Here is a 15,150-nt window from a genome sequence, read left to right as displayed (position 1 = left end):
ATAATGCACACAAAGGGCATGGCACAGTGCCTGGCATAGAGTAAGTATGCAGCAAACGGCTGCGTGTAAGACCATAGTTTATAGGGATGCCTGGGTGGCTCAAATGGTTATGCATCTGCCTTAATGGTTAAGCATCTGGGTCCCAGAATCCAGTCCAGCATCGGGTTCCCTGTGGAGCCTGCTTCTCCCTCTGCCTCTCTCTCTGTGTGTGTCTCTCATGAATAAACAAATAAAATCTTTAAAGAACTGGGTGGCTCAGTTGGTTAAAGGACTGCCTTCAGCTCAGGTCATGATCCCAGAGTCCTGGAATCAAGACCCCAGATAAGGCTCCCTGCTCAGTGAGGACTCTGTTTCTCCCCCACCCTCTCCTCTCTCACGTTCTCTCTCTCTCTCTCAAATAAATAAATAAAATCTTTAAAAATAAATAAATAAAAATTTAAAATATATATATATATATATATATAAAATAAAGACCATAGTTTATAGCTAGGGAAACTGAAGCCACAGGGGGTTAAAGGATCTGGCCAAGGTGACTCAGTGGCAGAGCTTGCCAAGCCTGAGGTGGCCTCTGTCATTGGCATACTTCCACGGCACCATATGGCTTCAGTTCCTAAGAATTTTTTTAAAAGACTATTTATTTATTTGACACAGAGAGAAAGAAATTAGAAAGAGGCAGAGAGGCAGGCAGAGAGAGGGGAGGAAGCAGGTTCCCTGCTGAGCAGAAAGCCAGATGTGGGGCTTGATCCTAGGACCCTGAGACCATGACCTGAGCTGAAGGCAGAGGCTTAACCCACGGAGCCACCCAGGTGCCCCAGTTCCTAAGAATTTTTAAATAAGAATTGCAATATCTGGTCTATAATTTACAATGAATTTTAGTCATGTAAATATTACCTTGTAATTTCTGCTTTTAATTTGGCAAATTTCACAGGATTCTCCCAGAGGAGATGTACATCAGAGAAGCCAATGTTCCTTTTGTCAAAGAGCAGGTATTAGGTGGTGGGATTTGCATTTTACTTGGAGGAACTGGGTCCCTAGACAGTCAAGCACTGGCCTCAGTCAGAGGGTAAGATGAGGACTTGACAAAAATTGTTGTTTGTAGTTCAGATTTTAACCTTATGCCTACCTCAGAAATTCTCACTCAGAAATTTTTTTGTTATGAACACAGGGGCTCCTTGGCGGGTCTTGTGACACATACCACCAGCAGGGGTGACAAATTGAAGACTAGATGTTACTCTCCTGCTGGGTCAGCAACAACAGTTCTCATTTCCTGATCATAGTGGGATCAGGGATATGGGGTTCAGACCATGGGACCCCCCGCATGAGCCCTGAGAATACTAGAGATATCTGATCACGCATAACCCCAAGGGGTGACTCTTAGGTGGCTAGTGTGGCCTTTTGGGCCTCATAGAAAAGTGCTCCTTTTCCTCTGAGGACACCCAGGAGACAGCATGAATGTGGGCTGGTGTGTTTTTAACATTATGCCTCTTTCTCTTGTTTTTCCTTTTTAATCAAAAAAGCAGCTCAGGAAGGCAATGGTGTCAGGCTATACTAAATAACAGATTATGGGTTTTGCTGTATTCATTTTTTTTTTTTTTTTTTTTTTAAAGAGAGAGAGTACATGCCTGAGAGGGGAGAGGGGAAGGGCAGAGGGAGAGAGAGAATCCCAAGGAGGCTCCTCCTCAGCGAGTAACCCCACGCAGGGCTCATTCCCATGGCCTTGTGGATCATGGATCATGACCTGAGTGGGGGGGATCATGACCTGAGTGGAAACCAAGGGTTCAATGCTTAACTGATTGAGCCACCCACACATCCCTGTATTCACTTTTTAAAACAAGATCTTATTTATTTATTTATTTGAGAAAGAGAGCATGTGAGCAGGGGAAGGGAAAGGCACAGAGGGAGAAGCAGACTTCCTGCTGAGCGCAGAGGCCCACATGGGGCTCCATCCCAGCACCCTGAGATCATGAACCTGAGCGGAAAGTCAGACACTCCACAACGGAGCCACCCAGTCGCCCCCCTTCCCGTTCAGTTTTATGTGTTATCTCCCCATAGGGCAAGATACCCCTGGTTTCCCACTTATGGTTATGATATAGTTGTGTTTTCAAATCAAGTCTGTTTAAATAAAGTGAGTAAATTTTAAGGAAACTATTAAGTCATTAATAGTGCAAGTGACACAATATGTGACATATTGTAAAGGCAATTGGGGCTTCAAAGTGGTAGGAGATGACAAAAAACTGAAGGTGATAGGGAATGACTGAAGTCATTGAACCAAAACCGATCTTATCCACTAACAGGGAGTGTGCCCTTGCCCACTTCACTCTGCTGAGTCTTGGTCTTCTCCTGGGTCAAATGAAGATTATTTAATCCTTTTATTGCCAAAGGGTCATGAGAATGAAACATAATCTCTGTGAACTTTCAATGAGTACAGCAGAGGTTCTGTTATTAACTTTATTATTGGTAGTAGTAATAGTACAGATGTAAGAGAAAGTGATCTGCTTCCCTAGGATCCTTGAAACAGAAGAAACTGGCATTTTTTTTTTAAAGATTTTATTTATTTATTTGGCAGACAGAGATCATAAGTAGGCAGAAAGGCTGGCAGAGAGAGATGAGGAAGCATGCTCCCCTCTCAGCAGAGAGCTCGATGTGGGGTTCAATCCCAGGACCCTGGGACCATGACCTGAGCCTAAGGCAGAGGCTTTAACCCACAGAGCCACCGTGTTTTTAAATTCGCAGCAGCACGGGATGCGTTTCCAAGGCAATGGATTTATTACAGGATGACCGACATATGCTGACATTAGGTTAATACTCATTTCTGACCTTAAGAGAGACGGAGAGTTTTTGCATCAGTCAGAGTTTCCTGAACACCTGTGCTAGCCCTGAGCTGGTTAAGACTCTTCAGGTGCCTAGAATTAAAATAGTCCTTTCTGGAAATGCCTTTTCTTGCGCTGCATCTCAGAGTTCTGCAGGCAGTGTTGAGGAGGGTTTTTTTGTTTTAGGGTTCTTTTGTTTTTTTACATTCACTCGATCGTTTGTCCTTGGTTGTTGCCACTATTTGCTTTAAAACTCTTGAACAACCCCTGATGCACACACTTCGCCCCCCTTCCCCTCCGCCGCCCACCTCCTCCCCCCGGTTTTTTTGAAGAGAAGGAAATGGTTGGCTTGTTTTGAAAGTAGATTGTGTTCTGTTCTACCTGCGGCATCCACGGCGACCGCCAAACACAGCAGCAACTGCGCAAAAGTGTCCCTCGGTTGGGGGAGGGAGGGTTAGGGATTGCAAGACCCCTGTGCGGGGAAGCGTGGCCCCGCGAGCGTTGGGGGGCTTCCAGCTGTTCGCCAGGCATCTGCTCCCGGAGTCCATGGGTCAACGCGGGGTGGTGGGTGGGTGAGAGGGTGGTGTGAACCCAGGGGCCCCGCTTTCACTCCTAAGCTAGGCGCGTCCTAGACCCCAGCCTAAGGGGTGCACTTTCGTCTCAATACTTTCGGCCAGTTCGAGAGAGAGCACGATCTGATCCCATTTTGCAGCTGAGAAAACTGAGGCTTGAAGTGGTAGGTAAAGGCACTCAAGGACATCCGCCCAGTTTCGCGTCACAAGATACTTTCTGTGCACCCACCCCTCCGCCCCCCAGCGCGGTCCGCGACCCCCAGTGGATCTGCCTAGTCTCTGCAGCGAGGGTGGGGGAAGAGTAGGGTTGACCACCACGCCAAAAGGTCTGAGTCACCGAGTAAGGCCCGCAGGGGCGCAGCCAACTGTCCCTCAGGGTCTCTGACTCGGGTCCGGGTACCCCCGAGCCGGAAGCTGCTCCTGGCCGCTGGGCCTAGGGTCCAGCACTCCCGCCGCGCCTTCTACGTGGCGTTGGGTTTGATCGCAGACCCCGCGGCGTCCGTGCTCCTTCAGGGCGGGGCCACGACTTCATCCCGGAGCTCCGCGTTTACCCCCGGGGCTCCAGACAAGGGGCCGGGTCCCTAGCTCCGGCCTTGCTGCGGCCTCGGAGACCCCGGGCCCGCCTCTGCGCCACAGGGCTGACACAGTATTGAAGCCCAGATTAGAAATCGAGCGAGGTGCCCAGGGGCTCCAGCTCTCCCCGCCGCAAGCCGGGGACCCGGGGCGCGGCTTCGCCCCGCCAATCCGGAGCCGGGGAGGGGCAGGGGGGCGTGGTCTCCGCGGACCCCGCGGGGTCTCCAGAGCTGCTAGCCTGCCCTGGGGCGGGGCTGAAGGGGTGGCCACGCGGGCGGGGCGGGACCGGGCGGATCCCAGAGCCCTCCCGGGCCGACGCGCGGCGGAGCCTCGCTCAGTTCGCCCTCCGCGCCCCTACTGCAAGCATGACGGACGCTCTGCTGCCCGCGGCCCCCCAGGCGCTGGAAAAGGAGAGCGACAGCTACTTTCGGAAGGTGGGCGGCTGCGGGTGGGCGGGGAGCCTACCGAGAGCTCTATATCTGCTGCAGCCAGGCTGTGGAGGGGGTTGCGGGAGCGCGCGGCCGGGGTCGACCAGGCCCGGAGGGGGAGGGGGCGCACTGGCTTGGGGAGGGCGGGGCAGAGGCTCCCGGTGTGGGCTCGGGCAGCAGTGTACCCGGCGGCACAGTGCAGGTGGCTTCCGGGGCTGGGGGCGGGGAGGGGTGCCTGGGGCAGCCCCACGCAGGTGGCGGCGGAGGCTGGGGGCCGGGAGGGGTGCTTGTGGCCGCCCCGGCGGGCAGTCCTACACGACTGGGGAAGGGATCAGTGCCTAGTTTGGGGGACGCCCGTGGCCTTGCGGTGCGTTGGAACCGGAGCCCATCTTTAATCCAAGCTTTTGGCGGGGCGCGGGTGGAGATAGAGGGATCCTCCTCCCCAAGTGGCTTGGCGTTCTCATTTTGCCTCCAGGACGCTTCCAGTGTACGTTTCTTCCGACTTTTAGAAGGCAGGGGAGATTTTTCGGTGGGAGGTGACCTCCAGCGTTGCCCCCTTTTCTGCCCCAATCGCCTGGGAGGGAGTGCGCGCAGCAGAAGTGAGGGCGCGGCGTCGCCCCTGCTTATTTTATGGCTGAGCCGATTTACCTGATTGTTGGAGAGACCCTCCGTGAGCACAGGCTCCGCGGGAGATTTGTACGCCCTTGCGACCGTCCGCACACCGCCAGCCACCGGCCCTGGGATAACAGCCCGACCACCCAGTCTCCCCAAAACGACCCCAACTCGCAGGATGGGGGCGCTGAGAGGCCTGCAGGTGGCCAGGCCTGCTGTACAAAAGATGCTTTCGAACCTGGAGGCACGGTGACACTTTCCACCCTGCCTCCTTGGAGGTTCTAGCGATTCTAAAAATAGCTTTTGGAGGTTGGCCAGCTTTGACTGGGTAGGTTGAAAGATTGTTTTGTGTGTGTGTTTTTTTAATATATAACTCATAGGACAGAAGACTGGAGTTCGTAATTATAAATAGGGAAGTGAAACTGTTTCCCACAGGACAATCAATTCTTAATTGTTAAAAGCCTAATGATCCAGTCGGTAAATGAACTTGGAATCTTTCCTTCTTCCACGTGACACAACCTTTGGGCTTTTGCTCTTTGGTGAGGAGCAGTAGCCCCAGGGGATGGGCAGGACAGGAGGGGAACTAGAAACCGGTGAGGTTAGAGTGGGGGAAAATTCTTTTTGGTTCAATTGCTTTTAGCATTAAAAAAAAAAAAAGTAGTTTTAAGGTATATTTAAGTTCAAAGATGTCATCATGGAATTACAGGATTATAACTTCTAATTATGGGTGGCATTTGGGACAGAGGATCACAGGCCATGGAATTGCAGAAGGAGGTGGGGCCTGGGAATCCCTAGATCTTGGTCCTAAGGCCCCAGAACCTTTCTGTCACCCTGACAAAATTCCCGTGTTGCTTTCAGCAAGTTGCTTTCTCTTCCCGGGACTTAATTGCCTCCCCAAATCGTTTGTTCTGTCAACAGGTGGAAGTCTGGAGCCACAGGAGCATTTGGGGGAAGTGACAGAGGGAGGGGAAGGACAGTGAGGGTTCTATCCCCATGTCTTCTGGAACAGGTTTTCCAGGAGACGATGTGCTACGGGAAAGAGAGAGGATGGCCCTGCGGACGGGGGAGCTGAGACAGGTTGCAAGGTTGGGTGTTTCTAGGTGCACTTTCTCTGGTGGTCAGTGGGAGAGAATCATGGGTGCCAAATACGATGAAACACTGGCTGGCGATTAGAAACATCTCTGTTTTTTTTTCTTTTTAAGATTTTATTTATCCATTTGACAGACAGAGATGACAAGCAGACAGAAAGGCAGGCAGAGAGAGGAAGGGAAGCAGGCTCCCCGCTGACCAGGACCCTGGGACCATGACCCGAGCGGATCCGAAGGTAGAGGCTTTAACCCACTGAGCCACCCAGGCGCCCCAGAAACATCTCTTTTGAAAAGGAGATCTTATAAGGATCGTTGTGCTGCATCCTACCAGCCCAAAGAGTGTTCTTTGTACCAGAATATTAAAAGGTGTTGACGTTGCACCTTTTCTCAATTGGTGATCTGAGCCAGTTTGACCTGAATGAAAGGTAGATGTGACACAGGTGAAAAGGGGAGGAAGAGTACGTCAGGTAGAGGGAACAGCATGGGTTGAAGGCATGAATCATGAGCACTTGTGAGGGAATCTTCTAGGATGTGGAGCCGTAAGTGGGAACGAGGCTGTTCCAGGCCATGCGACCTGCTCAGGAAAACAGGGAACCTCAGGGATCCGTTCAGGTGTTTTAAGTAGGACCAGATGTGAAAGGTTCATGTCTGGGAAAGCTGAGTCATCGGTGAGTGGGGGGTAGGGGAGAGGCCCCGGAAGGAGTCGGGGGTTTGGCTCCCTGAAATTTTGGTCATTTCTACCTTGCCTACTCCGATACCATTGATGACTTCTCAGTCAGTTATAAAGTGCTGGGTAAACACAGCCTCACCGCCCATCCTAACCGCCAGCCTACACCCGACTCAAACCAGGGATCTAGACTCGAGGCAAGGGATCCCAGTGAGGAGGTCAGAATGCTGAGCGACAGCAGTGGCTGTGGGGGATGGGAAGAGCTAAGGGATGAGATGTGGCGGGGGAAGGTGCTGATGACCGGATGTCTGGCATAGGTCTCTGGGTGAAAGGGCAGCACCTCCCTGAGGTGGGGGAGCCTGGAGACTGGTGTAGGGCAGGTGGATTTGGGGCCTCCCATGACATATCCAAGTGGTGGTCTCCGGGGGAGTCCACTCTACAGACCTGACACACGTGAGAGCGTGAGAGCGTGGCTGGAGATGCAGCTTTGTGGCGGCGGGGGCGGGGGGGGGGGTACACACCAGTATGGGAGGCAGTTGGGGTGCTGTGAGAGAGCCCAAGGGAATAATCCTTCCACTTAAGGGACAAGCAAAGGAATGGGAGGCAAGCCAGAAAGGCTGCAGTGTGAAGGAAGCCTAGACAAGAGTCTTTTTTGTGGAGAGGTAGGGTTGACAAATCAGAGAAACACTGGAAGATACTGGATTTAGTTCTCTGGGGGCTTGTTAGCTAATGAGTGGGTAGAGTCAGGGGCAAAAGCCAGTGTGGTGGGGGGCAGAGGGGAGAAGGTCAGAGAAGGTGATAGGGTGGGGGATTAGAGGAGAGGGAAGGAGAGAGGTTCATTTCAGAGTGAGGATGTCTAGAGCCTTTTTAAAGCATGTGGGTAAAGAAGTTCGGGGCTGAGGGCAAGTTGAAGATGTGGAGGAGAAAGGGAACAAGCTATGGAGGGGGTCCCCGGAGGTGAGGGGCAGGGTGGGGCAGCTGGGAAACAGCTGCTTTGCATCCTGGGTGGACCCCTGAGACTGGAGATACCCCCAGCGTGGGCTTCTCCATCTTGTCTTTGGGCTTGGGAGATTTGGGGCACATTCAGAGGATCCAATTAATTGCTACTGAAATCAGGCTTCTCTCTTATCCTATTCTTTATCCTGTCTTTTTTCTCTTCCCTTTTTTCTCAAAAATGCCATTCTGCTCCATTCATTCAGAAGGCATTTCTGGAGTGACAGCTCTGAGCCTGACCCCTGTCAGATGCTGGGGCCGACTCTACTCTCCCTCAGTCTGGCTTCTGTGGCCGTTCGCAATGGGCCTCTTTTCCTGGGGTGCGAGCAGTGCCGGGAGTCAGTGCTTCCTTTGCCCAGATAGCTCCGGCCATGCCTGAATAGGAATCAGCTTCCTTTCTTTAGAACAGAGAGCAAAAAGTGTGTTTGGTGGTGGTGGTGGGGTGGGGTCCGTGTCCATATTCAGAGCTTCAACTCTGTCATGTGTGACTTGCATACAAAATGCAAACAAATTGCCCAAAAGGTCACTTTGCCAGCAGGGCCCGGACCCCCCTATGTACAAGGCGATCACTGGCAGAGAGGGTTCCTAGTAAATCAGGGTCTTCTTGGGGTTTTGTAATACTTGGCTGTACAGAGCCCGAGGACATGGACACAGCTTGGCCCCAGGCCACCAGTATAGACTCTGGCCTCCTGGGGCTGGCAGCTGTGGTGGGCGGGAAGGGGGTGTTTTTGACTTAAAAACAAACAAAACCCACAGAAAACTTTCTGGTCTATGGCAGTGTGTTTCCCTCCTGTCTGGCTTCTTACTGGTTTTTCTTTTTTTCCTTTACATCAGTATGTTTACATAGATGTATAAGCTGTATTTACTGTACATTATTTTCTTTTTTTTTTTTAAGATTATATTTATTTGACAGATCACAAGTAGGCAGAAAGGCAAGGAGAGAGGGGGAAGCAGGCTCCCTGCTGAGCAGAGAGCCCAATGCAGGGCTCGATCCCAGGACCCCGAGATCATGACCTGAGCTGAAGGCAGAGGCTTAACCCCCTGAACCACCCAGGCACCCTTATACATTATTTTCTTAAAAGAGATACCAGTGGAATTGGAGCTTCTTTTTCTCAAACAGATTTTCATGCTTATCTTAATGAAAGTGTGTGGGAGAATAGAAGAAGGCTTGTTCTGGCCTCTAGTTAATGCAGAGAAATCTGAGTTTCCGGGGTTCCGCATCCTGACAGCAGGTCCTGTCTCCGGAAAGTTCTGGGTGCTGTTGTCCTATAACCCGCAGGAAATCCTGTCCCTGGCCAAGAGAAAACCAGCTGGAGAAAACCTTGAGAAAGCTCTTCCCCAGGGCTGTGAAAAGGCCCTAGATGAAAGGTCTTAGCAGCCTGTGGAAGGAGAGAATCAGGACAAAGTGCAGTATTGTCTGTCCTTATCTCTGCCTCTTCATCCTTTGGGAACACTAATGACCCGAAATGAATTGAGTTCCATTGTTTTCACCCCCGAGCTGGAGGAGAAGTTGTTTCTTGTCCACAGAAACCTCCAGGCTGGACAGGGCCCCAAGGTCCACCATGTCCTGGTTTATGGTCTCTGTTTTCTCTGGGCTTCCTCAAGGCTCAAGGCTCCAGCAGAGAAAGAATTTTTATTTTTTCTTTTTTTCTCACTTTTACCCAGAAACTCCTCCTAGTTCCTGCTCTGCACCATTCATCTTAGTGAAGTGTAATTCCGTGTTAGACACATGTGCACATCATATAATTATGAGCACACTTGTGTGTGGGGAAGCTTTCTGGGTCTGCAGAGCACAGCGGGGTCATGGGGACTCATCAGCTCCACTTTTACTGGGTTGCGAGAACGTTCCTTCAGATGTCTGGATCCATCCCCTTGGAGCCTTGAATCCTTTTCCAGATGGGGAGGCAAGAGGGGTCTGAAAGTTGGTGGTGCGGCCCCCTTCCTCACTCCAACCCCCCCCCCCCCCCCCCGGTGATCTGAGCCAGGTCCTCAAGGCCAGTCTGGCTCCAGGTTCATCGTGGCCTTGGTGAGCGTCTGCCTAGCTTCATAGGTGCACATCGGCAATGCAGATGCGGCGTATGACAACACCTCTTGGGCACCTGGGTGGCTCAGTGGGTTAAGGCTTCTGCCTTCGGCTCAGGTCATGGTCCCAGGGTCCTGGTATCAAGCCCCACATCGGGAAGCTCAGCAGGAAGCCTGCTTCCTCCTCTCTCTCTGCCTGTCTCTGCTTACTTGCAATCTTTGTCAAATAAATAAATAAAATCTTTAAAAAGAAAAAGAAAAAAAAAACACCTCTTCACACTGCGGGATCCTGGCTGAAGCGGGATTTCCAGGGTGACTCAGAGGAGAGTCAGTGTGATGGGCTAGCTGTGACACTGTAAATGTCCCTTGTTTCCTGGGGCTATTTGGATGAATCCCAAGACACCACCTGTTGATACCAGGTATTGGCCTTAGCCTTGTCACCACTTCCTTCTCTGGCTCACGTGTGCCAGAATCTTGTGACAGAAAGGCTGCATTGGAGGTGGCCTCAGGGGACATTCAGACAGCAGGTGCAGCCCAGCCATAGGATGGGGTGTCTGGCAGAGTGGGTAGCAAGGGGTACTGGCCGGGAGTGAGATATGCCTGCAGCACCAGGGACAGGGGGAGAGATGATGAGTCCTTCTGGTCTTTCCAGTCAGACCCACATACTTCACTGTGGCCATGTGCCCTTAGCAAGTCCCAGGTTTTGTTGTTTTTTTTTTTCTCCAAAGATTTTATTTATTTATTTGACAGACAGAGATCACAAGTAGGCAAGGAGGGGGCGGGGGGAGTAGGCTTCCTGCCAAGCAGAGAACCCGATGCAGGGCTTGATTCCAGGACCCCGGGATCATGACCTGAGCCGAAGGCAGAGGCTTTAACCCACTGAGCTACCAGGCACCCCAAGTCCCAGGTTTTGATTGGGTCATAAGAGAAAAGGGCAGGTGATCAAGAACTGCAGAAGAAATTACTTTGTCTCCAGTATTATTTGTGTTATAAAAGTAACATGAATTATTATAATTACAGAAAAAAATAATTATACAGGCACCTGCCTGGCTCAGTTGGAGGAACAAACGACTCTTGATCTTGGGGTTGTGAGTTTGAGCCTCATGTTGGGTGTAGCAATTACTTAAAATAAGTAGACTTTTTTTTTTTTTTTAAAGGCAATTACAGAAGTGTACTAATTCACAGACATATACCAGCCCTTACTCCATGCAGACGCACTCCGTAGATAAACGCGGTGGTTTCTGAGTGCATCCTACCGGCTGAAATAAGCAGGTCATTTTTTAGTTGGGACTGAAAATATATTTGATTCGTGGAAATTCTGGTGTTTGTAAAAGCTTTGTTATTCATTGGACTTGTTGAAAAACAACTGTGAGTGGTACACAGGAGGTGCTGGGGAAGATTCATAGAAGAGACTGAAAGCAGCCTTTATTAAAGATTCCGGCAAAGTGTTGATTTCATATTGCGCCCCACCCCCCACCGCCCAGCCCATGGGAATGGTTGGGGATGCCTCAGAAAAGCAGGTGCTCCTCAATGTGTAGCCCCGACACCCAGCAGAGATCCTGGAAGGGCAGGAAGGCTTTTGAAAAATGCCAGACTTAGGTTTTAATTTTTATGGATATGAAAAATTTGGGTTCTGTTCCTCCAGCCTGCCCTGAATCTCTAGCATGATGAAAAGTTAAATTAGACGTGTGTGTGTGTGTGTGTGTCCTGCTCTTTCGGTGCTTTCTGGTTGACAGCCTCTGGCTAACTCACAAACAATTCTGTTTTCCAGAGTTGGGTGGTTGAGTGGGGAATTGCGTAACTGGGAAGGAGTGAGAAAGGCAGAGAAAATATCTTTGTGCTGTAGGAGTAGCAAAAAGCACCCTCTTCTACCTAGGACACCTTGCCCCCAGTCTTATGCCTGACCTGGAGATCCCAGGTTTCATGCTGTGCCTTCAGTTTGCTGCAGAAACATCTCCACATGGAAGCTTTCTCTTTGCCTGGGTGGAAGGACAGCCTGTGCTGGTTTTCTGGGGCGAGGGAAGCCAGGCGCCAGGCACTGACCTGAGCCTGGGTGCGGGGGTGCGTGCGGGAAAAGAAAGACCGCGCTCCGTTCCCTCTGCGTCTGCTACCTGGGTGGCCTGGCCTTTTCTGCTTTCTTCGGGTCCATCTTTGCAGGTGTAGGCTGAGTAGCTTTTCCTTCCTGGCAAATTAAGTGCCTCCAGTTTGCACCTGGGTATGGCTTTTATTTTATTTTATTTTATTTTATTTTTTAAGATTTTATTTATTTATTTGACAGAGATCACAAGTAGGCAGAGAGAGAAGGGGAAGCAGGCTCCCCGCTGAGCAGAGAGCCTGATGCGGGATTTGATTCTAGGACCCCGAGATCATGACCTGAGCCAAAGGCAGAGAGGCCTTAACCCACTGAGCCACCCAGGCACCCCTGGGTATTGCTTTTAAATACTTGTTTCCTTGCTGAGCGATGGGACTAGACGCAAAGGGCACTGTCGGGGATGTTGACAAAGGGAGTTGTCACTTGAGGTGGATGTATTCTAATTAGGACTCATGAAAGAATTAGTTGCAGATGCCAGAAAAATCCGGTCCAAAATCACACATAAACACACTGTGGTGCATCCCTACAATGGAATTCTAGCAATGAGAAGGGGCAGGCCGCTGATGAGTGCAGCCATATGGGTGGATCTCAAAGCATGATATTCAGCACGAAGCCGGACACGGAGGAGTCTGTAGTATGTGATTCCATTTATCTGAAGTTCTAGAACAAGCAGAAGACTGTGGTGAGGGAAACCATGGTATTATTGGTGGCCCTGAGGGGTGATGAAAAAAAAATTTTTTTTTTTTAAATTTATTTGACAGACAGAGATCACAAGTAGGCAGAGAGGCAGGCAGAGAAAGAGAGAGGTGGAAGCAGGCTTGCCGCTGAGCAGAGAGCCCGATGCGGGACTCGATCCCAGGACCCTGAGATCATGACGTGAGCTGAAGGCAGAGAGAGGCCTTAACCCACTGAGATACCCAGGTGCCCCGAAAATGTTCTTTTTGATTGGAGTAGTAGTTACAGAGCTTATATGTTTGTCCAAACTCATTGAACTGAGAATCTATGTGTTTTACTATGTGTAATTTATACCTCAATTTAAAAAGTAGCTAGGGCACGAAAGGGAATGCATTGGCTCCTGTAACTGAGCACTCTAGAGAGAGGAATGTTTCAGGTCTGGCTTGATCTAGGGCTCAAATGTTGCTACTAGACACTCCCCATTGGTGGAAAAGGTCAGTGGGGAAAAATGGAGACGTCTTCCTGATGGGTCCTGATTACCCTTTGTCAGGTGCCCACTGAGTCAATTGCAGGGACCAGGGGCCTTCAGTTTCCAACTGACTAGACATGAGGTCAGTGTTCTTCCCCTTGGAAATGAGTTGGGGGAAGCACTGAGTTACCACCCTGTCAAGGGCTATGAGGTGGGAGAGTGGGTGTGGGGGGTGGGACCAGGTCACTGTTCCCAAAGGATGCTGAGTGATGCTGGAAGCCACTCAGCAGGGAAGCACCGGAATGGTATCAGGGGTTGGGGGATTGCAGCCAAGCTGTCCTGCCCCCCCCCCCCCCCCGCGAATTCCTGCTGCTGGCTGCTTCCTGGCCCATCTTAGTGTGGCAGCAAGCAGGGACATGGGCTTCAGTCCTGCCCACCCCGCGTCCCCCCCCCCCCACACACCCGTAGACTCTTGAGTAGCTCAGTTAACCTGCAGGCCTCAGAACTGTGGGGTCTCGGCTGCTGTCCCAGCGTCCACACCGGCAGTCTGACTTCTGGGACAAGCCATGTGATGAAGCTGAGGCTTCACTTAGCACACTTGTTTTTCTGGTTGTTGGCTGTGGGACCATCCTTCCAGCATCTTAACTCTGGTGCAAAAGCCCACACCTTAGTTGGGAAGGGAACCAGCAGACTCTGGCGGAAAGACTCACTTCCCTGTAGGACTGTGACCCTGCACCTGCCGTTCTCAGTTCCCATGCTAAGCAGGTGTGACAGGTGCTGTCCTGGAACTCTGGCACAACCCCTCCAGTTTGCATTTGCTCAATATGCTGTTATTAACCCACCAAGGAGGGAGGCACGGGTGAGGACTATGGGTCCCCACCAGCAGAGAAACGCTGGCTGGAGCCACTGGATAGCTCGCAGCCTCTATAGAGATACCAGGGATTCTTTATGGCAGTCTTGCCCAGATTTGCCTCCTGGGGCTCCCTGAAGCTTCCACGTAGTCTTGTGGCTTCCTAGTGTTTCCAGCTGGCCCAGCATTCCTACCTGTCAGTAAGAGGTAATGTCGTTTTGGTTCCAATTACTCAGTCATATCTAATCCTAAGCATTCCTCGGTCTTATCTGGAAACTGACTCCGCATCTGTGGGCCAGCCAGAAATTGGGTAAAGGATAGTGAGCTGGAATGGCTGCTTATCTTAGCTCTGGGAATGTACATAAAGGAATTCGTTATTAAAGCGTCTCTGTAAAATGGAACACAGCTTGGGTGGAGTGTGTGATTTTGAGTCAGATCAGACCATCCCTTCACAGTAATTTTGGAAAGCGTAGAGGAAAGAGGGGAGGCGTTATTTTAGAACTTTAATATTCGATTGGCTTCATGTGGAAAGACGTGTCATCTTCTGTCTGCAAAAAGATAGTTTCCCGGTAGTTTTTTTTTTTTTTTTTTTTTTTTTAAGATTTATTTATTTATTTGAAAGACAGAGATCACAAGTAGGCAGAGAGGCAGGCAGAGAGAGAGAGAGGAGGAAGCAGGCTCCCTGCTGATGAGAGAGACTGATGTGGGGCTTAATCCCAGGACCCTGGGATCATGACCTGAGTCAAAGGCAGAGGTTTTAACCCACTGAGCCACCCAGGTGCCCCCTGGTTTTTATTTTAAATCAGAGATCATTGAATGATTTGAGAGATGTTAGCTGTAAGACCAGTCTAACTCAGATTCTGAATATATGTGTAATTTGAACTTGGGGGTGCTGCCTGGGGGCAGGTGGGCGGTGACCTGCTGACAAGTAAGAATGAGGAATCTTTCTGGAAGGAGGAACATGACTCGTTTCTGATCCTCTGGTCCAAAGGCCACTGATACAGGGAATCCCTGAGAAGATTAGGGCTCTGAATAATTTCTCCCTCCTTGGGGTGGAGGCCACAGGCATGGCTTAGGCAGAGCTGGGGCAGAGTTGAATGGCAGCCTCAGAGAAAGGGCATCTTTAAAACGGAGTGCTGCCTGGCAGCCACCCCGGGGGGTAACCGCAGCCCCCCTCCTTGGGCAGAACCTAGAGATAAGCTTCACAAAGAAATGGAGGCCTCACTCAGATCCTAGGGCTTTTTACCTCCTGGACTGGGAAGCACACTATTAAGTTAAAACGAAACTTTCATTCTGATC

The 15,150-nt window shown here is 50.7% G+C and overlaps 1 protein-coding gene across 1 annotated transcript in view; it reads left to right on the top strand.

Annotated features, from left to right (window-relative positions):
* Nucleotides 1–4,242: 4,242 nt before the first annotated feature.
* The window catches only part of RHPN2 (rhophilin Rho GTPase binding protein 2), a 58,117-nt gene continuing 47,209 nt past the window's right edge, over nucleotides 4,243–15,150 (top strand). The window contains exon 1 of the mRNA XM_059151852.1: nucleotides 4,243–4,389. Coding sequence (XP_059007835.1) covers nucleotides 4,321–4,389 — 69 coding nt within the window. The 5' untranslated portion in view covers nucleotides 4,243–4,320. The remainder of the gene's footprint in view (nucleotides 4,390–15,150) is intronic.

The sequence above is a fragment of the Mustela lutreola genome, chromosome 16 (assembly GCF_030435805.1).
Source record: "Mustela lutreola isolate mMusLut2 chromosome 16, mMusLut2.pri, whole genome shotgun sequence".
Lineage (NCBI taxonomy): Eukaryota > Metazoa > Chordata > Mammalia > Carnivora > Mustelidae > Mustela > Mustela lutreola.
The sequence above is the reverse complement of the archived record's forward strand: the minus strand, read 5'-3'. Positions and strand labels throughout refer to the sequence as shown.